The sequence below is a fragment of the Archocentrus centrarchus genome, chromosome 5, assembly GCF_007364275.1.
Source record: "Archocentrus centrarchus isolate MPI-CPG fArcCen1 chromosome 5, fArcCen1, whole genome shotgun sequence".
Classification (NCBI taxonomy): Eukaryota; Metazoa; Chordata; class Actinopteri; order Cichliformes; family Cichlidae; genus Archocentrus; species Archocentrus centrarchus.
The window spans coordinates 19370187-19396291 of record NC_044350.1 but is presented as its reverse complement, the minus strand read 5'-3'; the positions used below and the strand labels follow the sequence as shown (position 1 = coordinate 19396291).

The following is a 26105-nucleotide window of genomic DNA, read 5'->3' as shown; positions in this document are numbered from 1 at the left end:
ACCAGATCCATAATTATAAATTCCATTTCGGAAGCTGTGTGAAGCAGCAAAGCAGGGTAAAAAGGAAGGGTTGGGGAGTGAAGAAAACTGCGTTCGTCTCCGCTGAGAGCAGGAAGAGAAGACTAGTCGGCATTTTCTGTATTTAACAGCTGTGCATATATGATCAATAACAGGGGCATGGCGCTGATTAGGTGCCCCTGTGCTTCTTCACCTCCCCTCCCCTCTGATGAGGCCATTTTCAAGCAAATTTTTATTTTTAATAAAATAAAGTTTATTAAACTCATTCAGGAATCTGGGATAATTTTTATTCGTTCATCTTCATCACAATATACAAGGCATATGTTTGCCTTCTTTCTTTTACATGAAATATTTCAAAGTAATTTCACACAGTTCACAGTTAAAGTTGTATGACGGAAAAATCGTCCAGTGGTCTCTGCAGGGCAGACTCAGCAGACATGTGCCAGCAGTTCGTTGCAACAGGAGAGGTAATGCTGTAGTCAGTAACACTGGCACTACAAAAGAAAATGACAAACAAATGGAATAAAGTGGAGCAATTTTAGAACCAGTTTTCCTTTGTGAGTGAGGAAAATGAAAACATCATTACAAAAAAAACAAACAAAAAAAAAAACGTACCTATAAGCATTTATCGTCTGGTTTTTAATCTTTAGTTTTGTGACCGGACCTGGCTGTACCTCCTCATAAACTGCTGGAAGAGCTGGAAAAGGAGAGAAAATACCAAAACAGATACTTAAATAGATACTCAAGAAGGGTTTTTTAAATTTATTTTTACAGAAAACACTACTGCTTAGTGCAAACGAATTATTTTTTAACATGATACAAGCAAAGGACACAATTTCCCAACTCACACATTGAACATTTACACACACACACACAAACATATCAGCTTTTTCACTCACCTAACAGTCCTTCAGCGTCGCTGGCTGAGGGATGTTGCCTTACAACTGGCCAAAGTAATTTGTTGCCATTCTTCTCATGAACTAAGACGACCAGGCGCATATCTCCAGCTGCAACATCTATTTCCTTGTTGCGCATAATCACTGTCATACTGTGAAAACATGGATCTCATTTTAACATTTTAAAGCTCTTTAAATTTTCCAGACAAAACAATAATAATTACAATAATTACACCTCTGCTATGTGAGAGGGCGCACATGCAGACAGTCACACCTACGAGCAAATTCATCATGAAACCTGAAAAAATATATGCTCAGCAGTCAAGACATACATAGTCAAGACATATCAAAATATGCTAAATATTTTACTGGTCCAGTTTGTGCAACATACAACTTCAAATATCGTTTTGCAGGTAAGGTGAATTACTGTGAATTACTGCTTTAGTGATAATGTGAAGCTGCCTGTTATCTGCTCATAATAAGCCATACTGTTATCTTCATCAGAGTGTGAAGCTGGCTCTTTTTACATACAGTAGTAGTCAAAAAAAAAAAAGATCAGAAATTTGTTTCCATACCAGTGTCATAGCTTGCGACAGCTGTCATAGTTATTAACTTATAGCTCATTTCAATAATATGCACCATATTCTAGCTACTAGTGACTAAGCTATATACACAGACAGTATAAAACATGGACTTTGCTTCCAGGTCAGAAAAATGAAGCTAATGCAGAAGTATCTAAAAAACTTGTGTTCTATCTGAAGTCCACCAGATGGCGATGGTTGTGGTTGAAAGAAAACTTCAATGGGTCCTAGACTACGTTCACACTGCAGCCTGAAGTGACCCAAATCTGTTTTTTTTGCCCTCATGCGACCTGTATCTGATCTTTTCATGCTAGTCTGAACAACACAGATCCGATTTTTTTCAAATGCGGACCCAGGCCACTTGGATATGTGGTCCTAAATCCGATACGTATCCAATCTTTTCAAATGCGACCTGTGTGTGTATGGCTAGGTCGCATTTATCCGACCTGCACGTCATTGATACTTGACAAACGTCACTATTCTGCTTCCTGTTACGCGGATGTGGGAAGGAAAACGTGTGACTTCCTCAAACATTGAGCACACTTGCTACATGTGGCGTTATCGTGTCCTCTACTGCATGCATGCAGGACACTTTTAGGTTCATCTGCTGTTCACACACAGATCACATCCAAGTCACATATGTTTGGAAATGTGAATGACCACACACAAAAAAAATTGGATTTCACAAAAATTCGGAATTGGGTCACTTCAGGCTGCAGTGTGAATGTAGTCATAGTCTGTTATCTAAGTTTTTTTCAAAGGGGAGGATTATCTGTGGAATGCTCATTGGCTAATGAATTGTCAATTTCAAGTCAATAGCCAGTAAGTTTGTGGTTTCACAGCCAGACTCACCCCTCACCATCATATCTTGTTTATCCAACTAAGATGAAAATGGGGGAAATTCCAGACTTCAAAACAGGACTCCAGAAACCAAGAGGCGGATTCTCTGTGGCTACATCCATCTTTTTTACTGTTTATGGATATATAACATCATTTGAGTGTAATTTTGAGCTATTCCACTACTCATTTTTGCCATGTTGGATTTAGCCTGAATGGAGTTGAGGAATCTTGTTCTGGATCACTGGAGGTTTGCCATTAATGGGTGTGACTGAATAATTTCTCTTCAGCTGCAAGGTGCTCAAGCAGTGCATTACCTGTTGGGGAATACCCCTTGGAATCAGAAACTCTAATCCCTTAAAGCTGGTCCAGACTTCCTGTACAGGAGTAACTGTAATCCATAGACCTCTGATCTCACTTGTACAATTCACATCTGGCTTTCTTTCAAGTTGACCCAAAAATGTGTTATGTCTTTAAAAGTAAATACCGCCCATAGAGTAAGCTGCCTCTGCAGAAGTTTGCACTCTTGCTTCTTGTTATTATTAACATTATTAATTTGCCACTCATTTGAACACCTCTGGCCGAAAGCAAAATAAGACAATTTTAGATATCAATGTCATTTTTGAAAGTGCTGTTTTTTCATTTTTTGTTGAGAGTTGGAAGAATGGATACTATTCTATAAGCATAGTCCCTATAAATCTGTAGCCTGAGCACAGATCAACATAAAGAGTGGAGCTAAAAAAAAACTGATGGCCTTGCTGAGGGGTCTGCTTACCGGACTGCATCTCACTAATAACATCTTGCTAATAATATTTCACCTGTTTAATTAGTACAAAAAATTGCAACACACATGCACGCATGCACACACGCAAATTGTTCCTTAGGTATCGCCCAATTTAGGACAATACTGACCATCTTATATAATTCTTGGAAAATGTGAAAAAGTTGCATATCTATATATATATGATACTAAGTCTTGACCATAAAATCACCTTCCAGCTGTGATGAGATTCTCTCCAGTGTGATGCGTCACTGTCCGTCCATCTCGTACAGTGACCCCGCTGGTGTCAATCTCAACTTGGTTGATGATTTTGAAGTGTATAAAAATTCTGCTGAAGCCTCCATTTGGAATGGAATCAACCTCACCATTCACAAACAGCTCTAAGAAAAAAAAGGAGAAATGCAGCTCTTAAACCACTCCACAAACTGTGGGATCAATATAAAAGTACTGATGAGAAAGAAGAATAGCAACATTTTATTACACAGGAAAGCAGGGAAATAAAAAAAACAACTTGAAGTTCATTGACATAGGAAAAGTTAACGCTACTGACCCCTGCTGGGATGGTGAAGTAGTTTAAGGTATGAAGATCCTCTGACATCAAAGCAAAGTGGAACAGTCTGATTCTCAGTTTTTAGCAAAAACCTGTGGAGAGGAGGAACTAGAGACACAGAAACACCCAGTGTTAGAATATGGAAACTCCAGTCCTGAAAATAAACAGATTTGCACTCAGTATCAATTTTATTGTTTTAATGCACTGGTCACGCTCCATTTTTTTTTTTCAAATTTGTGGAAAGTAAACATAAAAAAGCAAAAAGAAAAAAAAACAGGCCAGGTCACTTTTTAAACACTATTTATTTTAAATTTATGCATGTTAACGCATCCCTACAGAGATAAAAGAAAAATACCTTATGCCACAGACATACATTTTTCAAAACCTGTGTTATTAAAAGTAATTTCCTTTAAATATTTAGTATCGTGAAGTATCATGATGATTTGTTTTGCTTTCATTTTAACCTGTAAGTACCAGATCCGAAAATCCCCTCTCTAAAATGTTTAATTCTATTAGGACAAAAAAACAAAAACATCCATGATATACAATACCATCAGTTGCCATCCGATGCCATATACCATCAACATGTATAGAATGAACCACAGGAGGAGATAGGGCCCTGGACTCACTGTCAACTACAAATATATTTAGAGAAGATTAGTTACAAGCAGGAATGTTGCAAAGTTCTGGTGGATATTGTATGACTTTGAACAATACATCTATGTTCTCATATTTAACCTCAAACAAATGACTAAATTCACACTTTATTATAATTTGCATAAATTCTATTTTATTTGATATCATAGTAATTATTGAAAAATTTTGAATTTTCATAGGTTTTCTTTATAAAATACATTTATGAAAATTTAGTCCTTTCTGGTATTTGTATTTACCAATGTGGTTACAAAGAGAAACATACAGGAGACAGGTGCATTTAGCTGTTACACAAACAAAAAATAAAGCCCAAAATTATGACCAAAAATATACCAACCATGCAATACTATATCATCACCTTTTAAGACCTGGTAGCCATGGAAAAGAGGAAGCACGAGCCACAAATAAATTTAAACAACACCAGTGTACGGGAATATTGCAAAGGTCTGGTGGATGTAGCATCCATCCATCCATTCTCTTCCACTTATCCAGTTCAGGGTCACATGGGCGCATCCCTTAAATACCAAGAGGCAGGGACCTAGGCAGGTTGCCAATTCTTTGTTAATAGTGTTTACAGTTTACAGTTGTCTCTACCTGTTATCTTCATGTTTATTTATATAGAATTTCACAAAAATTTGTTTATTTAGTTTCCCTGATGTGTTTATATAACTCCGGTTGGTGTGCGGAACCTTTCTTTTGTTATTGTCTTCTGTACCCCTACGTTTGGTTTTCTGGAACAACTCCTTTATAAGGAGCAGTTCCTCCTTTTCCTGTGGCATTTTATGGGAGCGGTGAGTAAAAGTTTAGAAAATTTAGTGATCGTAAACCAACCATAATAGACAATAATGTCTTTGTGTGTTTGGTTTGTGTAGTTGCTTAACCCCTTAACTGGCAGCAAATAAAATCACATGAAACAACTACATAACACCCTCTGGTTATTATTGGCTCTGAACAACCCATTTCATAGCCTATTAATCGGCTGCGTCTGGTCCGCGGGCCGAATGAAGTGCATTTATATGGCAGGCTAGACCCGCCCATTTTGACTGACACCTCATTCGGCCAATCATGTTAAGAAATGGGTTTCCCAGAGCCAATAATACTCAGAGGGCGTCACGTAGCTTTGTCAGGTGATTTGGTGCAGCCAGTTACATGATTGGCCGAATGACGTGTCAATAAAAATGGGAGGGTCTAGCCTGCCATATAAAAGGGACTACAAACGGCCCGTCACCGGGCCCTTGCCAGTTAAGGGGCTACAGTGATCATCGCTAACCAGAATGTAATGTTTTATTACTATTTCGTCAGCAAATAAACGGAGATTCCCTCCAAAATATGTCGGTGTTCCGGCCATTATTATCCAACACAACACAGAGAAAGGAAGAAGAAGCCACCGGTTACACTAACACAAAAAAAGACAACCATTTATCCTCACATTAACACCAGTTACAGCTGGACTGTGGGAGGAAGCTGGGCTACCCAGAAAGAATCCACACAGCCATGAATAGAAAATGTGAATTCCACACAGAAGAGCCCAGGCCTCAGGCTGGATTCGAATCCTGGACATTCTTGCAGTGAGGTAACAGTGCCAAGTATGCACACCCTTCCGCACATTTCTCATTTTTATATATATTTTTTTTCTATTTTAATTATGTTTTGTGCCCTGCTTTTGTGTGTTAGGGTGGAATGATTGTAAATTATTTTAGTCAATGTATTCAGATATTTGACCCTGTATGCATTAGAGAAAATCCAAAATAAGTTCAAACTTGTGCACCCAATTCTTGTTTTTTTTCCTTCTCTTTTTAAGTCATTAAGGATGCATGCTGTAAAATCATTCCACCCTGATAAAAGAAGAATTCAAAGAACCATTAAAAGCTCAAGAATGCCACAACATTTCCATGATGAGTGCATGTAAACCACGACTGTATGCATAGGCGTAGGAACCGGCGGGAGGGGGGGACGTGTCCCCCCAATCTTGGAGAAAGGCGTATTTGTCCCACCCAAAAATTACACCGCGGAGGAGAAAAATCGTTAACTCGCGTGCTTTTATTTTGAAGGCGCAACATAGCGTCATGTCACTACGCTCCCCCCGCCCCCCTCTGAACGGCGCTGAGTGTTTGGGAAGCGGAAACAGCGGCAGGAGGTAAAACGGTCTGTTGGAATGTTGCCATGAATATGGTTGTTTATAACGTCTTGTTGTCAGTTTACTTTCATATATAGGATAAATTTGACTTACTGGACAAGAAGTGAGTTTACAATGAATTTCAAATGAAAGGCAGAAAAAACTTTTTGGCTCATTTGCCTAGGCCAATTTTTTTAATATTTTTAACCTTTTGTGTAAATGTTTGGCTAAATGCAGGGCTGTAATGAGGCACACAGCTTGTCTGTTAAATGTGAGAGTTATCACTTTTATTTATTTCTGTTGGTTATTATTTTTATTGATATTTATTTTGATTTATTAGATTAGAATTTCAAACTGAACAGGCATATTTTTATAGCTGTTTTTACTTAAGGTTGATATTAAAAAGTGAATAACTTCTTCATTACATTATCTGTGAGGGTTCTTTAATGCCAGAACATTGTTTAATTAAAGAACCAGTTCTATTGCCAGTCAACCTACATAAATGCATTTTTGACCAGTATTAAATGTTTCCAACCAATGAAACATATCGAACTTTGTACTTGTGTGTGCTACTAAATTACTTTTGTGATACTGAAATATTTAGCTTGCTAGTATATGAAAGAGTATGAGGGCCACATTGAGAGAAAAAAAAATCATTTTGAGCATTTTGAAATAAAGTCAAAATGTTGAGAAAAAAGTCAAAGTCGTCATTTCAAGTCAAATAGTGGCCACAGTGCTATACTCTCTACAAAATGCCTTGTGTAGATGAAACAACTTGATCAGCTGTGTTATTGTGTCTCCTTCTACATGTCCCCTCTGTACTGCACGAAAGTGCAACCATCGATATCCTTGCATCTAACAGTGCCAGATTGTTTGGCTTTTCCTTCTGAGCAGATGCAGCTTTCTGCACCATCTCTTTAACATTCCTATACTTCACTACATTGTGTTTATGTACTAAAAGAAGGAATAATTTCCTTGTTACTAAAACTGATTCTAAAGTATAGTTTCACTAACTCATAATACAAGACATTCTGGTGGGTATAATAGATGTGAAACGACTTAAATCTACTCTTTTTGACTTTTTTCTCAAAATTTTGAATTTATTCATCAAAATGCACAATTGTTTTTCTCAATGTGGCCCTAATACTCCTTTGTACTAATACCAGTGCATCCAACTGATAAAATAAGCCCTACAGCCTGGCATGACATGGTCATTATGCTTGATAAAAAACTCAAGCCATTTTGTTTGGTGGTTTGCCCACGTCTCATGATTATAAAACATATACGTATGTAAATTAAATATACAATAATATAGGTGTACACAACACTATTTTTCCAAGAAACATTTGAAAAAGAAAATAAAAGATCAAATAGCATTTTTTTATGCTTTGCTTAGAGTATTTACGGATCTGTCAGGTTTCCAATGTGTGTCCCACCTAATAGTAAACTCATTCCTACGCCCTTGACTGTATGTATGTACTTACATCCAGTATACTGAGCTCCTGGGTGGTGCAGTCATTAGGGCTGTTGCCTCATAGTGAGTAGGTCCTGGGTTTGATTCCACCACTGGATCCTTTCTGTGTGAAGTTTGCATTGGTTTCTTCCCAAAGACATTTAGTGAGTGGATTAGGTAAACTGGTGAAACTAAATTGCCAAACCGGTTGTTCAGTGATGACGTAGAATTCCACGTGATCAATATGCCGCAATGTTGTGTCCCTGGTTGTTTTAATTGATCCAACTCAAAAAAAACCCACACTTAGCTGTCATTTTACCGATGAGAAAGAGAACCGGAAATGGCTGCAATTGATAAGGTATGTTACAATCATCTCTAATAGTGAACAGTCATTGGTTATGTCATTGCTGTTTATTTAGGAGCATTTGGACCCGGAAATGACTTCTTAGTTTTGTTTTGAAAATGTTTGATGAGTTGAAGCTGGCTTATGTTTTTACATTGCAATGAATCATCATTTTTATCTATTGGTTTTTCTTGTTTGTGAAGTGATTTCCAAAAACACCTTTTTCAAGTCATTGATTCTATTACAAAAAACAAAAAAAAAAACATACTAACCTTGAAATCAGTGTTAATTTCGTTGACGAAATATTTTCGTCATAGTTTTAGTCGACGAACCTTTTTTTATGACGATAACGAGACGATAATGATGAAAATGATAAAATTAATTGACACTTTCGTCAACGAATGAAAACGAGACGAAAATGATTGGCGGGGATGAAATCCAATCAGAACTTATTTAATTTTGTAAAAGGGAGTGACAAGTTAGGAAAGCATCCAATCAGAACTGACTTAATTTTGAGACAGGGTGGGACAAGTTTGGAAAACCTCCAATCAAATGCAGAGATGCACAAATTTGCTCTAAACCCGGGAAGACCAAACTAGCCTGTGATTTTTCGTTCCTTCCGATAGAACTAAGTTATGTAAACAATGTCAGCAGGGAGAAAGAGAAGAGCCGATTTATGGCCACATTTGTCCTTTGATGCCGTGACAAAGAAAATGATGTGTAAACCATGTGGGGCGACTATCTCGGGTAAAAACATGACAAATCTTAAACAACATCTGCAAACCAGTCACCCAGATCTCCATGCAAAGGTAAGAATTTTGATGTCATGCAGGGTAAAGTGTTTTTCCCAGTTTAGTGTTTGTTTTTAGAGAAAATCGCCACACCACGGTGGATTAGCCTTTCCTAATCTTAGTCCTGAACACTGCCCCTGTACCTTTCAGAGTGTGTCCTGCTGTAAAATGCTCGTATTATCTCAGTAAGGTGTTGTTAATGATCAGGTGTGTGGGAAGCAGGTGAAACACTAATGTTAATATTATTAATAATATTCCATAACTTTTAAAAAATGTTTAATTTTGTGTGTGTATAATGACTAATTTAAGGGAACTGAAGAAAAAGCATTTACATTTTACACCCTTTATATTTTAGTCGACTAAATCGACTGTAGATTTAGTCGACTATATTCTTATGATAATTTCGTCGACTAATACTAAAACTATTCAGATGACTAAATTATGACTATAATTAAATTACATTTTTGTCAGAAGACAATGACTAAAACTAAATCAAAATTTGCTGTCAAAATTGACACTGCTTACAATATTGTACCATCACCTGATTGAACAGCATCATCAAATGAGAACCCTGGGACCCAGTCAGGAGGAGGAGGAGGAGGACCTACAAATAAATTTGAACACTAGTTATGTACAGAAATACTGCAAAGCTCTGGTGAACATAACATGAATTTAGATAATATTCCTTGTTCTTATATTTAACATCATAAAGCTTTACAACAAAATATAAAATACACACATAATCCTCATTTTTTAATTTTGTAAAATAGAAATTATTCATTTATTTATTTAAATTATTTATGTATTATTAATTATTTTTTTCTAGTTTTATTTTGTTTTTAAAATACATTGTTATGTTGTTCTAAAAAGCCCAGGGGGTATGGGGAAGTAACAAAAAATGTCCTGGTTGACAAGAGACACAAAAGCAAAATGGTAAAATAAGATTTATTAATGGCTTAAGAAAAAAAAATGAGACTGACAGGCTGCTTTCACCTTCAAGAAAGAAAAGGCAAAACACAGGAGTTAGTCACTAAGCCAACAATGTAAGGTAAAAGGCCTCAATCACAAAAGCGCCCTCCTCTCCACAGAGCAGGAATAAGCACCCACAACATACAACTCAAGCCGTTTCCCAAAGGCAATCACTAGCAACCTCTGGCCCTGTAGCATGCCTCTCTGGCCTTAAGTACACCAGCTTCATTGCTGAGTTGAGTCAGCTGTACCAAAAGGGGTGGCACCCAAGGCTGGAGAGAGCAAGCCACACCCAGTGGGTCACAGCAGGCCCTGTTAGAAGCAGGAACATCTTCTACATGAGACAAGCGCTTCTAGTTTTTACACAAACATCAGTTCATCAGTTGAGAAATCAGTAGGAAAATACTGGAAAAGTTTTTTTTTTTTTTTGTTTTTTTTTGCATCTTACTTACTTAATATTAAAAAGCAAGAGTTTAGACCAAATGAAATATGTACATCAAGCTTCTTAGTCAGTTTTGTTTTTTAAATGTTTGATGACTTGAAGGTGGCTTATGTTTTTACCTTGCAATGAATTATCAATTTTAATCTATTGGTTTGTCCTTGTTTATGAAGTGATTTCCAAAAAGCACCCCTTTCAAATCTTTGATTCTTTTACAACAATAAAAAAGTACACAACCTATTCAATAGTATACATCACCTGGTAACTGCGCACCAGCAGCAACTGGGAGGGAGCCACGGACAGGGGGAGACAGACCTACAAATAAATTTGAACGACACCAGTTATGTACAGGAATACTGCAACGCTCTGGTGGATATAACATGACTTTAAATAATATTCCATGTTCAACATCATGAAGTTTTACAACAAAACACAAACTGCACATTTTGTTAAGATTTTCATTATTTCTATTATTTTAGAAAAATAGAAATTGTTATTTTGTTTTTAAAATATATGCATAATTATTTACTCTTTTCTGGTATTTGTATTTGACAATGCTGTCTTCTACATGAGACAAGTGCTTCTAGTTTTTACACAAACAAAATATAATGTAAATTCATCAGTTGAGAAAGCAGCATTTCTACTGGCAAAGTTCTGTTTTATGCCCTGTTTTTGCATCTTAATACAAAAAAAAAATAGATTAGACCAAATGAAATATGTACATCAAGCTTCTTAGTTTTGTTTTGAAAATGTTTGATGAGTTGAAGCTGACTTGTGCTTTTACATTGCAATGAATTATCATTTTTATCTATTTGTTGTTCTTGTTTATGAAGTGATTTCCAAAAAAAACTTTTTTCAAATCTTTGATTCTATTACAACAACAAAAAAGTACACCATCTATGCACAGTATTCCTGACTTCCCGCCATTACCCCTAATTCATAGCGGAAGCCGGTATTTTACTTCTGCTTGTGCTGTTGTTTACGGTTTTGGGCTTACACACTTGCCATTCATTTAAACATTTTGACACTGCAGTTTCTTTTACCTGGCATAAATGGTACCACATCGGAGGTGGACAAGGATGTTTTAAAAAGCAGCGAGGACAATACAGTAACAGTATTGTCCTCGCTGCAAACAAACAAGGGAACAAACAAGGGAACGTTATTTCCCTTAGAGCAGCTGTAGAGCTGAGCCAGAGCATTGGCCAAGCTAAGCACTTAGAATAGGTCATGCTAAGGGAAAGTGGAGTGGTGGAGACAGTCAGCTGTTCCTGTATCAACCAATTAGGGAAATCACGTAGTCATGTGGCAGCTATTCTGTGGACGATATATCACTTATCTGGATATCAAAATGTTCAGATCACTGAAACATCAGACTGGCCGAAGGCTGTGATTAGGGAGACACGCAGCTGTCATCTTGCTAACTTTACATGTGGAAGCCATGCATTGTTAAAGCTTTGTGTAGGCTGCTGAAGTGTCACACTATAAATAAAATAATGTAAAAAAAAAATAAAATAAGAGGCTGTACATTAAAGGAAAACTTAAAACATAAGGCAAAAATACAGTAATAGGATGTGCAACTGGGTAGTATAATTTGGGGGAAAAAGAACAAATTTACAGAATAAGATAATTTGAAAAAATGTACAGACTGATGTAATGACAACCGATAACAGCACAAGTTGAACCCGAGCTCATGTTCTAACTAATAAAGCCGCCCGTTACAGCACAAAATAACCGTATTTTGTCATTAACTCTGGCTCTGACTTTGGGTAACTGGAAGTATAAAACCGTACAGCGGAAGTAGCAGTCTGTCATGGCAGCCTATGTACGCACTTACAGATAGATATCGATAGATAGTATACATCACCTGAAAACTGCACACGAGCATAATCTGGGCTGGAGCCACGGATAGAGTAAGACATATCTACAAATAAATTTGAACGACACCAGTTATTTACAGGAATACTGCAACACTCTGATGGATATAACATGACTTTAGATAATATTCCATGTGCAACATCATAAAGTTTTACAACAAAACACAAAATGCACATTTTGTTAAGATTCTCATATTTATATTGTTTAAGAAAAACAGAAATTATTTGTTATTTTTGTATTAAATTTTGTTTTTAAATATATGCATAATTATTTACTCTTTCTGGTATTTGTATTTGTCAATAGCTGTTAGAGACAGGAACATCTTCTACATGAGACAAGTGCTTCTAGTTTTTGCACAAACAAAATATAATGTAAATTCATCAGTCAAGAAAGCAGCATTTCTACTGGCAAAGTTCTGTTTTATGCCCTGTTTTTGCATCTTAATACAAAAACAAGAGTTTTAGACCAAATGAAATATGTACATCAAGCTTCTTAGTCAGTTTTGTTTTTTAAATGTTTGATGACTTGAAGCTGACTTGTGCTTTTACATTGCAATGAATTATCATTTTTAATCTATTGTTTTTTTCCTTGTTTATGAAGTGATTTCCAAAAAGCACCTCTTTCAAATCTTTGATTCTTTTACAACAATAAAAAAGTACACCACCTATACAATAGTATACATCACCTGGAAATACAGCAGCACCACCAACTGGGCTGGAGCCATGGACAGGGTAAGACATATCTACAAATAAATTTGAACGACACCAGTTATGTACAGGAATATTGCAACGCTCTGGTGGATATAACATGACTTTAGATAATATTCCATGTGCAACATCATAAAGTTTTACAACAAAACACAAAATGCACATTTTATTAAGATTCTCATTATTTCTATTATTTTAGAAAAATAGAAATTGTTATTTTTGTATTTAAATTTTGTTTTTAAAATATATGCATAATGATTTACTCTTTTCTGGTATTTGTATTTTCCAATGCTGTTAGAGACAGGAACATCTTCTACATGAGACAAGTGCTTCTAGTTTTTACACAAACAAAATATAATGTAAATTCATCAGTTGAGAAAGCAGAACTTCGACTGGCAAAGTTCTGTTTTATGGCGTTTTTGCATCTTACTTAATACAAAAAACAAGAGTTTAGACCAAATGAAATATGTACTCCAAGCTTCTTAGTCAGTTTTGTTTTTTAAATGTTTGATGACTTGAAGGTGGCTTATGTTTTTACATTGCAATGAATTGCTCCCCATGTTGTTCATATGGATCAGAGTTTTGGTTTAAGTTTTAAGGCCTTACACAGCCTCACCCTATATATGTTATAAATTGAGTGTCATCTTATGAACCAAACTGCTTCCTGCATTCCTCAGGTCATATTTATTGATACAATAGTAGACACGCTTATACGAGACCTAAAGTTATGTTTATGCACTGTTTATTTTGCCCTGTGTCATGCAGATGTATCTGTTTAAAAGAAAAGGTGATGCTGAACACTACTGATTTTACAGTGTGTTTGGTAGTGTTGCTTACCATAACCACTATAGCCATGACCTCTCTGTGGTGTTAAAAGGGGTTGACCTCTAGTGGGCTGCCATCTCTGTGGTGTTTCACCTTCCTTGGGTTTATGAAGCACGTCGGTGGTCTCACCCAGAGGCTTTGTGACCACCATAGATGTGAGAGGGGTCACAAAGCTGTACTTCAGCGAAAGCTCTAAAGCCTCCTTCTTCACTTTTTCTTTCTCAGGTCCAGAGACCTGAAGTCTGTGCCACAAAGGATTGAATGAATATAACATTTGACACTGAAGTAAAGTATAATTAAGTAAATTAACTTAACCAAAAATGTTTACATGTGTATTTTTAAAGAACTGATATGGTAGATGTGGTAGAGGTAGAAACCTAAAAGACTACTTGAATTATGAGCATGGATAAAAGAATATTCTGCCAGACGACCTGGAGAGCTTGTGACACCACTGAGAACCAAATTTATTGGAATTGAAAGCTTCAGTCTAGAGTCAGTTACTTAAAAAATTAATTAACTAATTAAAAAGAATTTGAAGCAGTGGTTTTAAAGGTGTCACTCCCATAACTTTAAGTATATACTGCAGCTACATATTAGTCACATTCATCAATGATGCACAACCAGTTGTTCAAACCTGCAATGCATGCATTGTTATAAATTGCAAACACAGACGCAACTTGGGAAGCTGTTTAAAAATCTTCTAGTGGGGAAAAAATGTTTGTGCTTTTAGGGAGTTCAGAACCAATGCAGGCATTTTAAAATGCTCTCTGAATTTTTTCAACCTCATCAAACTTGGACCCAAACTAGATCTTGCTTCCTTGAAAGCATACAAACACGCACATTTTCACCACCTCTTTTCTCAGGGATTCATTTTGTCAGTTAATTCATGTTGAAATGTTCAGATTAATGTTAGCTTTCACCTAACAAATCTTAAGCCTGACACCATTACTACTGGAAACTGCACCGGAGTTTCCCAGCAAATATTGAAACCTGTGTTGTAAAAAAGACTATGTGGACTATTGAACTGCAAGTCAAAACAAATTATTTAAAGATGTTAGCACAGGCACTGGTAAATTATGATGTGTCTTTTACGACATCTCAACTCTGTTCTCAGCTCTGTTTGCACCCAACAATTATTTAATTTAAGTGAAAGGTTGTGTTGCTACCCTTTAAAAGTAGCTAATTGCTAACAAGCAGAGGAGGAGAGATGGAAAAGATCATACTCACTCTTTGTCCAGAAGCTGTTTAACTGTGAGATAGGCCCAAACCCTCTGGATACGGTCATCAGACACTCTCCCAGTGGATTCCACGGTGGCATTAGGGTTAGAGAATATGACTCTTCTTTTACTCTGTCACAATTTAAATGTAAAATAATGTCAGTCTATAGGGGAAAAGAAGATTGCAGCTGATCAGAATTGTGAATTAATCCTTACTGATATGGCTTCAACTTGAGGGGTGAAGGTTTCAATGTCATTGTCTGTGATCTGGCCAGCCACCACAATCTCAGAGCCATTATAATACTGACTGAAGTTAGTCTGGGTTAGATTGGTCCCGCCCACATAGATCATCATCACATCTGTCAGCAAAGGTGTGGCCACCTCTTCATAGAAACCCTGTTAGCACACAGTGTGGAAGTTATAGAAAACATGCTCATTTTTCAATTGTCAGTGGTTTCAAATGCCTTGAAAAGAAGAGTACTTATAAAATACCTTCAGCTGTAAATCAGCATCAGAGTCTTCATAAATCCGCCGTGCCACACCGTCATTTTGCAGCGACATTTTCTCAAGGAACTCAAAATTAACATCAAAACCAAAACCCAGACAGTACAATGGGAATTTGCCTGCAATAGCCTCTCTTACATTTGACTGTATTTTTTCCAGATTTGTCTCCCCTGAAAAGACCAAAGACACATCCAGTTCAGCTAAGAACACAGTGTAGTCTCACAAATGCTAAAAACCGCTTGATTAAAAAGAAAAACTAAATTAGTGAAAAATTACTAATTAATTAATAATTATGAAGTCTCACAAATTAGGAATGTTAATGGCAATAGGCTCACAAAATTCTCAATTTCATGAAATATCCATGGACATTTGTGAACAGGTGTGCTTTATTACAACCTGAGGTTGGGTCTCCATCTGTGAGAAGTATGAGGATAGATGCTGAACCTTCTCTGTTATGCACATTCAGCATACTTGCTCCTTCCAACACTGCTTGATTTATGTCTGTGGCTGAAATGCAACAATGACAACAACAAAGTGTCAGTACTGCCATTCTGCTGTCAAATGTTCATATTCCAAGGAATAGAGTTACTGTAAGATCTCACATCCTCTCGCATTAATGTTGCGTGCAAAGTTTTTGGCACTTTCCAGGTTTTTACTGTTGGCCTGAACAAGTTCCTGTTTCCAGTGAAAAATGTTGCCATCAAAAGTGATCAGACCAAAGTGGTCATCTTCTGCCAGGTCATTCAAAATGTGGATTAATGCGGTCCTCGTCTGGGGAAAAAACATAATTCATAGATTAGAACTTTTATGACAGAAAGAAGCTTTTATATAACATATAATAAATTGTGTTTTTGTCTTTGGAGTCAACATAACTTCAAATACCTTACCTGCTGTATTTTTCTGCCACCCATTGAGCCACTTTGATCAATAGCAAAGACAACATTTTTTGGTATTCTGGGAAGATTGGATGGAGCAAAGTGATGAACAAAGTACCCAGCAGATTTCTAAGGGGAAATTATAAGAAAGATGATTGGTTATAATATTATTTAAGTTTATTCATGAGGCTTTTTTTTAGCCCAAGTCATACAGTTTATGTTTGTGCAAATGGCTAAAAGACCAGTGTTTACCTTGATGTGTCCCAGTCCGTTGTCCCTGTTGACATCATAAACAATAATCAGATCTCCATTCATACCTTGCTCTCCACAGCTGTCACATATTTTCTGTTGGTCAACTGTTGGATAGAAATGCACCCATGCCTGGAAACAGAATAAATCAGATTCTACAGACACTTGATAGAGAGCAAGAGAGAGAAGTGATTTTATTTTCTGTTTACCTGGTTTGCTTTCCATTCATTTGATTTAATTTGAAAGTTACACACAGTATATACAAGCCCCTTTTAAAAAATGGTTGGCCCGCCTCTTGCAAGAGGGGCCATATTCAGTGCTTTCTGGGTTGGGCAGCACATAAGGACAGAGACCCCAGCGGTCCAATCCCTGGTTGATAAATCTGGCTTTATGAACATGGAACATCACATCTGGTGTGGAAAGAGCCTCAGCTAGTACTTGAGGGTCAAGAAATAGTGGTTAGATATAGTCAGGCTTGCCTCAATGCAGAGCATGGACTCTGGAACCAGTCTCTGCACCACTCTGGAGTTGCCCTTGGTGAGAGGCAGTGGGCAGGTGTGGGTATAATAGCATCCCCTCAGTTGTATGCCTGTACATTGGTGTTTTCTCTGGTGGACGAGAGGGTTGCTTCCCTGCACCATCGGGTCAGGAAACGGGTCCTGACTGTCATTTGAACTTCTGCATTGAATGACAGTTCAGAGTACCCAGCCTTCTTGGAGTCAATGGGCAGGGTGCTTAAGGGTGCCCCGACTGGAGACACCATTGTCCTGCTGGGGAACATCAACACTCACATGGGGAACAGTGTAACCTGGAGGGTATGACTAGGATGAACAGCCTGCCCAATCTGAGTGGTGTTCTGTCATTGTCTTCTGTTTGTCTGTTTGAACATGGTGTTTGTCTATAACAAACACCATGTTCAAACATAAGAGTGTCCACAAGTGCACTTAGCACCAGGATGCCCTAGGTTGCAGGTCAAAGATCAATTTTGTAATTTTTTTCATCAGGTCAGCAGCCATATGTCCTGGACATACTGTATGGTAGCTGTACAGAACTGTGACATCAGCCATATGTCGTGGACATGAGGTTGACGGCATGAGTCCCCTAACCCAATGGTGGACGGTGAAGGGAGCTGTCAAGCTGAAGAAGGAGTCCTACTGAGCTTGGTTGGCCTGTGGGACTCAGAAGGCAGCTGACCAGTACCGACAGCCCAAGCAGAGACCAGCTCTAGCAGCTTCCAATTCACACTGTATACAGCTGACCTCAACTCAACATATAGTCACGTGGTGGAAAGAATACTTCAAGGATCTCCTCAATCCCATGGACATACCTTCTATAGCAGAAGCAGAGGGGACGACTTCCCTATCATTGTGGCTGAGGTCACTGAAGAAGTTGAAAAGCCCTCCAGTGGCCAGATGAGGTTCACCGTGAGTTCCTAAAGGCTCTGGATGTTGTGGGGCTGTCTGACTAACATGTCTCTGCAACATCATGTGGAAGTTGGGGAAGGTGCCTCTGAATTGGCAGACCAGAGTGGTGCTATCCCTTCTGAAGAAGGCGGACTGGAGAGATCCAATTTCAGCTTCTATGCCAAGGTGCTTGAGAGGAGAGTCTGCCTATTATTCAAGCCTCAGATTCAGAAGGAACAGTGTGAGTTCTGTCCTGGTCATGGAACACTGGACCTGGAGGCATTTGTCCATGTCCCTCGGAGCATTTTGTGAGTGGTACTTTGGGAGTACGGGGATTGCTACAGGCCATTCAGACCCTGTACAACAAGTGATTGCTTGGTTTGCAGTGACGGCAGTAAGTCAGACTCATTTCTAGTTGCTAGAACTTCTAGGTGCATCGATGCAAATTCTTTGGAGTAGAATTAACTTGTTCACATCTATGCCCCCCTTCTTTTTCTTTTTTTTTTTACTTTTCTGATGTTTGTGTCTGTCCTTTTAGCAATTCTTTAGGCGCCACCTTGTGGTGGCATTGGGGAAGGTAAAACTTTGTTATAAGAAGTTCAGCTGGAAAATGTTGAAGCCCCTGTGTGACAAAAGAACATATGTGGACTTGATGTCTTTTGTTTGATTTTGTTGTTGTTTCCTATAATCAAAACAATAAAACTACTTTGAAATAGAACTTCTAGGTGCAACCAAGTCATGGAGGGCTTCTGCTTTGGTGGTCTTAGGATCAAGTCCCTGCTCTTTGTAGATGATATGGTTCTCTTGGCTTCATTGGGCAGTGACCTCCAGTTTGCACTGGGGCAAATTGCAGTCTAGTCTGAGACAATGGTCCTGAACCGGAAATGGGTCAGGGACAACTTGTTGCACTAGGTTGTATCTTGGTATCTTGTTCACAAGTGAGAGGAGAGTGGAGCTGGAAACTGACAGAGGGATTGGCACATCTGCAGTGATACTGTACCAGTTTAAATATATATATATATATATATATATATATATATATATATATATTAGGGGTGGGACTCGATTAAAAAAATTAATCTAATTAATTAGGAGCTTTGTAATTAATTAATCAGATTTTAATCACATTTCAATATTTAACATGAGAAATATTAATTTAAGTTTGGTTGATGAATGAATCAATATACATAAGTTTATACATAAGTGCTTCTGTGATAAGTGAACTCAACATTTTTGTTTGTACTTCCATCTGGAAGTTTCTTGTATTTAAATTTCCCATCCACCAACGTAGTTTCTCTCTTCATCTCCATAGCTGTGTCAAACTCAGGGGCGGCATCCTTTGAAGGACCCGGCCCAGGTAGACCGCAAAGGCTGGAAGTGAGCGGCTGTGAAATTGGACGGTCTAGCCTTCATATCAGCATCACCTGCCCTCACCTCAGTGTAGCTCATGTCGCCTAGCAAGACAATGCGAAGCACAGCTGTGGGTAAGCAGCTGGTTAAACGGAGAATGAACTTTTGCTCCTTTATGTGGTTTGAATTTAACTCTTTAATTCAAAATAAGATGTTAAAATAAGCATAACACATTTCAACATCCAGGAATACAGCTGAGCAAATGATTAATTTCCAACTATATTAAGTGAGACATTAATGTTTAATAAAACTATCCAGTTATGATGCTTAACTTTAATTTCAGCCAAACCGATTTGCTGAGGAACAAATGAAACACTGAAATAAACCAAACATCAGCCGTTAGAGATCATCTGAGTGAGTTATATTTTGTGTTTAACTTCCACTCAGCGGCGAAAACCAGCGGGGTTTGAAAAGGATGTGACGGCAATCGGGCGTTCTCTCCGGCCATCATACCCATCACATTGTGTGTTGATATAATCTGTATGCCTGGAACTCGTCCACTGAGAAACGTTCCACGGTGCAAAGTGCGATTAAAATGCGTTAATTCGTTATTTTCCCTGTAATTAATTAATAGTAATTAACGCGTTAAAGTCCCACCCCTAATATATATATATATATATATATATATATATATATATATATATATATATATATATATATATATATATATATATAACAAAATCTCTTAATAATTAAATGTTTTTAATGTGTCTGAAATTTTGGTACATGGGTACATAGCTGTAAAATGCAAGTACTGCTAAATTATTTAAGTTAAAATTAGTTATGTAAATTAGCATTACATTTGAACCAAACTTTAATAGTTGCAATTGTTGGGCCAACTGTCACCACTACATCAAAAACAGATATGACTGCAGTGGATATCAGCGCAGATGAGCTCGGGAACACTTCAGGAAACTATGAAAGCATTTGTTAGCATTTGTATTGTGTGTGTATATACAAGAATGAAAAATAAACCAGAATTTTGGAATACATTTTGTAATTACTGATACAGATTGTTATTCATGCATTTCGTTCATTTTATATTCATACATTTTGTACTCTAAGATTATACATTATGGTCATATATTGTAGGCTGCCACTCATGGGAAATGAAAAATCTTCTGATAAGATCTCAGACTGTCTGTTGTGACAAGGGTCATGGTTACTTACCATTTTACAAATTAAACATTTCTGTACCTGTTTATCGACATGTGTTTTGGTGATGGCATTAGTGAGGGCTTTGGTGCTTAGTCCTCCTTTCACATCGATGAAACTGATGCCAGCGTCCTCGTGAATGTACACATCCACCTGGGATTAAGTACAATAAAATGAAACAGAAGATCTAATCAGGGTGCTGTTACCTCAGCATTATTTTCCTAAATTATCAGTGACCAAATACCAACAAGGCAGTCACCTTGAAGTCTCTGACAGGCTGCATGGGTCGAGCGTGGATTTGCAGCTCGTACTTGCCATGTGTGCGTTTCATCAATTCCTCATATGTGAGTTCAAAGGTGACCTTTTTGTGAGCAGCCACAGTTACAGAGGTCTTAAATTCCTCCAGGGTCCTCCCTACAGAACTATGACAGAAATAATAATCATCTCATTAAATTTAATCTCACAGCAGGTTATGGCTGTGGCTTGAAAATGAATTGGGAATAAGTCTACTTAAATAATATTTTAACACACACTATTTGATTAAAATTATTTTAGAAAACTGAAGATAAAAAGAAAACACCAGAAAAGGCAAAAACAATTTTGTATATCTCAGACTTTTTCTTTTTCGTCTTCCTTATCCCGTGGAATAATTACCATTATTCTAGAAATACAAAATAAAGCCTATCGGTACAAGACCTATAATTTAATAATTCAAGTCATACCTGACAAGCCCAGCACTTTCTCCACGGGACACAGCTTCAGTGTACTGCTGCTGAGCTTGTTCCTTAGCTTTCACAACACCGTCATAAACCTGGCCATCGATGAACCTGAAGGGGACCGACAAGAGCCCTTACATAACTACACATTACTGTATAACCTGCAAATTGTTCTCATGATTCTTCACTGTACAATTCTCTATTTGCAAATGCCTCTGGATGGTTACAAATAATTTGTTCTTCACACACATTCTAAATTTACTGATGAAGGCATTCTTGGGAATCCGAACATGGAATTCAATTTCCTTTGACTCGTCCATACGATTGACCACACGGCTTGTGATGACAGTGGTGGCATAACGACTGGTCACTGTGGAGTTGATGTGAAAGCTGTAGATGTCCCAGTCATCCTGCAAAAACACATTTCATAAAACATTTGCTTAACCCTTTTATGCATGAATTATGATAACCTACTTCAGGATTTATTTCCCAAGTGTTTTTAGTTCTCTTTGGACATGGAAAAAAAAAATTCAAGTTCACTAGGGTGGACAACATGTGATTGAACCTCAACTAATGAAATATGTTTTTATGAAAACAGTTAATAAAATAAACTTTTCTGAACACTATAAAATGTGTTTTTAATGATCTTTAACTATGTGTTCCCAACATGAACATATTCCACAACTGTTCAATGTATTGCAAAAACATTAAACCTCTTGACATCAAAAATCAAACAATCAACCATTAATTGAAACACACATAATACAGTCTAGCTGACTCCAATCATAACATTATAACAACCTACTACTTTGAAAAACATTTTCTTTCAAAAGTAGTTCAGTACATCAATATAGTGTCTTTTTTCAGTGGGAAAAGTTTATCTCATATGGAAATAGGCAAAACACTACATCTGCAGCTATTCCCAAATCACTGACTGTACCACGCCCAACCAAACCCTGGTACACTTCAAATCTGTGCATGTAACCAAAGCTCCCTGCTCTAACCCACACTTTCACACCCCAGGGTTTGGGTTTCTTTGGGATATACTGCTTCAGAGACAAACGCCCCTTGAATGGAATGATCTGGCCATCAATTGATTGGAATTCCCCAGGATCCACTGCTGATCGAAGGTTCTCTTGAGAGTGTCCAATACTGGTCTGATTTTGCTTATCAGCATTTCCTGGTTCCTGTGAGTAATTATCAACAAAGTGAATGTACCCGAGGACCTGCTCAAATTTGTTCAGTGGCACGGCGTTTGCTATCAAATCAAGACGCAGCCCCTCTTCTGCTGACCAGTACATTCTTGATCTTGGGTATCTGAGGTATGACATGACCAAATGAATCCCTAGAAAATGCTTCAATTCAGCATTTGTCAAGGCCAGATTTTCTTTTCCTTTTTGCAGCACATAGAGGTTTCAGTTCAAACAGCTATTGAATTGCTGTCCACTGTACACTGTAAACCCAGATTTTGAATTCTTTAAAAATACTGAGTTCATATTACTTAAAATGACCTAGAATGTGAACATTACTTGTTAATGCTGAGTAGACTGTACTTTTTGATGGTCTATCTTATTGTAATCATGTGTTTGAGTTCCAACAGTTTAAACAGAGAGGCTTAATCAGCAGCTGCATGGTGACATGATTGTTAGCACTGCTGTCTCACAGGTAGAATGCCATCTAGAAGGTCTGGTTTCAAGTCCACCTTAGCCTAGGCCTCTCGCTGTGTGGAGTTTGAAATAGCAGATATTTGGTCCTTTTGTTTGGTTTTTGTTCACAACTCTCTCTCGTATAGTTTTTTTTTTTTATTGTTCCATGGACAAATGTTATTTGTAAATGTTAATGTACCAGCATTCAGCAGGGTAGAGTTTTATCATGTTTGTATAGTTACCAAATTTAAACAGACACAGTTAAACACTGTAAAAAATACTTTTGTTATTGAGCAGCACGGTGGCGTGGTGGTTAGCACCGCTGCTGGACAGTTAGAATAGCTATCTAATAGTCTGGGTTCAATTCCAGCTTGGCCTGGGTCTCTTGCTGTGTGGAGTTTGTATGCTCTCCCCGTGTCTGGGTGGGTTTTCTCCCCCAATCTGAAGACATGCAGTTGCTGGTTGACTGTGTCAGCCCTACAACAGGCTTGTGACCTGTACGGGGTGTACCCTGCATCTTACTGCCTTGTCAGCTGGGATAGGCTCCAGCCCCCCCCCCCACACACACACACACACACACACACACACACACAACCATGAAAAGGATAGGGGGAATTGATTGATAAAAAGATATTTTATTTTTTTCATGAACTATAAAAGATAAGTTTGGTCAATTAGAACATACAATTTAGTTCAACTGGTAATGGAGTGGTGCTTACTTAACAGGCTGAGTTAAATAAATGGGTGGTGAGTGCTTAAACTAAGTATCTTGTTACTGAAACTCTGTTATTAGTACATTCAACTTTGATCTTTCATTCCATTCCAAAATGTCTCGAGTACACTGAACATAGTCCCCTGCACTTATTCAACTGTTTCATTACTTAAAAAATTTAAGGCAACGAGTTACCTTGATTTTTTTAAGTAGATTCAACTTATCCAGGTTTACAGTGTAGTGCCCACTATGCCTGAAAGGGGTAACCAAGTTTACCAGCTGACCGTAAGTCAGGTGCAGTTGAAAAATAGATGACATCACTAATAAAATAAGGAAAGTCAGAAAGACATTCAGCCTTCAGAGTTCAGTGTATTTCACCTAAAAGAAAGATCATGAGCTACAAAAAAAAAAAAAAGTCAAACATTAATAGCATGGTAAAAAAAATAATAAAAATTAAGGATTCTATTCCTTTGAAATGGTGGTGTGGCCCTTTAGTGTCCTTACCTTGTTTGGCAGTGTGGTCACCATAGCCAGCAGCAGCCCAATGAGGGTGATTTGCACCACAGTTCTCCCCATGATGCCTCCTATCAGAGTGTAACCAAGTCAGCTGAAACTAGCTTTTATCCTCATGTAAGAGCAGCATTATTGTGTAATGTTTTTTTAAAAGGTCAAACTATACTTTCCTGCTATCCACTTTCAGCTAAATATTTACTGCTTACCCAGCAGTGTTGACATTGAGGGTCACACCAGTACATTTCACGAGGACTTTGTTACCACTCTACTTTCCTTCAATCAATTATCAACAACTTTCTGTACACCCACTCACTAAATCATTCCCCCAAAGCAGCAATTTACTAGAAATCCAGCAGTTTCTGTAACCTTTAATGTATGTGTTATCAGCACATGTAGCAATCTCTTCATTTGTGATAGACAATACTGTTTTAACAAATTAAAGAGAGGCATCAGCGATAATTTGTCTGTGCACTGTTGATGAGCCTTAACCACTAAAATGAGCTCACATTTCCCTGTGACCCAGAACAGGAATAAAGTAAACATACAAGCACATGTATGACCAAGATTCCCTCTCTTGACCAACATCCTTCAAATTCCTGAATAACAGACTTTATTATAAATAGTAAAGATTCCCTAGCTTCAGAGGACTTTGAAATTTCTTATATCAGTTTAGTGGAGATCTGAGCTTAACCCAATCTTTATGTTCTTATCTTTCCTAATTGAGTTGTGGCTGCCGGTCTTAATGTACAAATAGACGAATACATCCTTAACATGTGTAATGCACACATATAGAGCACATACTAATGACTAGAAATAACCCTGAAGGTAGAGTCAGGATGACCTTCAACCTGCAGATTTCAGTGTAGTACAGCTGACAGAAAGATGGTGACACAAAAACTTCAAGCACACACCTCAGACATTGCTTATCATCTGTGAAATATAACTAGCAGTAGTAAAATGTAGATTTTTAATGAAGATTTCCAATCCTTAAAGTGGTGTATTGGCCCTTTATACACAATGACCTTACCTTGGTTGGCATGGAGGCCAAAGCCAGCAGCAGCCCAATGAGGGTGATTTGCAACACAGTTCTTCCCAAGTCAGTAACCAAGTCAGCTTAAAGCATCTTCTGAACTCAAACAAGGACAGTATTTTTTTGAATAGGAAAACTCTATTTTCTTCTCTTTCATCATCAACAAAACCACTCGCACAAAGCAACCCCCACAGTCAAACCTGTGCACTTCACCAGAAGTGTTTCCACAACAGTCTTTTCATTTGTGTGAGGCAATACAGTTTTGACAAATTAAAGTGTTATAAGTATCTGCATAGGAGAGTAAAAAAAAAATTAAAATTAAAAGTTTTCTGCCTCACAGACAATCAATTTTAAAATACTGTCATAACGAGCAAACATGGAATAATTTTAAAGAGGCACCCCATTTATTTTAAATTTAAGGTTTCGTTTATAAACACATCCTACTCAGTCTGTGGAAAGTGTTGTATAATGTGTTTTGTGGCTTTGAGAATTCCTTTTTAAAAGTTTGGGGGGGGCGGGGGGGGGGGGGGGAACAACAGCAATGTTGGTGTGTTGCATTTTTGGAAATTTTGCCTTCTGTAGTTCTGCAACCATTTACTGTATGCAGCATACAGAATTGCATCAATGGAATAATATCAAACACAAGTGGTCAGCAATTGGGCCCAGTATTGTAAATGTTATAATGCTGCTATACCACAAAATGGCATGGTGGCACTCCAAGAGCACAAATGAGGCATAAAAGTGAGGTCCACAAGTCTATCCATGCAACCGGACCACAGTGTGAAAACAACAAATTGCTGTCACCACAGGAACAGTGATTAAACCAGGATAAACCACCAC

General features: G+C 37.6%; 1 protein-coding gene across 1 annotated transcript; it reads right to left on the bottom strand.

The window, feature by feature from the left end:
* Window positions 1–283: 283 nt before the first annotated feature.
* Window positions 284–24364, bottom strand: LOC115780803 (inter-alpha-trypsin inhibitor heavy chain H3-like). The gene is made up of 23 exons (XM_030730213.1): window positions 24227–24364; window positions 21614–21774; window positions 21371–21475; window positions 20908–21070; window positions 20691–20801; window positions 16684–16812; window positions 16444–16560; window positions 16159–16327; window positions 15953–16063; window positions 15545–15726; window positions 15269–15448; window positions 15063–15184; window positions 13848–14077; window positions 12989–13045; window positions 12293–12349; window positions 10687–10743; window positions 9562–9624; window positions 4215–4298; window positions 3664–3771; window positions 3325–3493; window positions 918–1066; window positions 634–715; window positions 284–512 (listed from the first exon to the last, which is right to left on the bottom strand). The coding sequence occupies exons 1-23, from the start codon at window positions 24296–24298 to the stop codon at window positions 398–400; spliced, it is 2793 nt and encodes a 930-aa protein (XP_030586073.1). The 5' UTR covers window positions 24299–24364; the 3' UTR covers window positions 284–397.
* Window positions 24365–26105: the final 1741 nt, after the last annotated feature.

Bases quoted from the DNA above. Each gene is read 5' to 3' on its own strand.
- LOC115780803 (XM_030730213.1), bottom strand. From the start codon at position 24,298: ATGGGGAGAACTGTGGTGCAAATCACCCTCATTGGGCTGCTGCTGGCT. The intron at 15,185-15,268 runs GTAAGGATTAAT...AAATTGTGACAG, and splicing joins CTCAAGTTGAAGCCATATCA to AGTAAAAGAAGAGTCATATT. The intron at 3,772-4,214 runs GTATTGTATATC...CTGTGTCTCTAG, and splicing joins GCATCGGATGGCAACTGATG to TTCCTCCTCTCCACAGGTTT.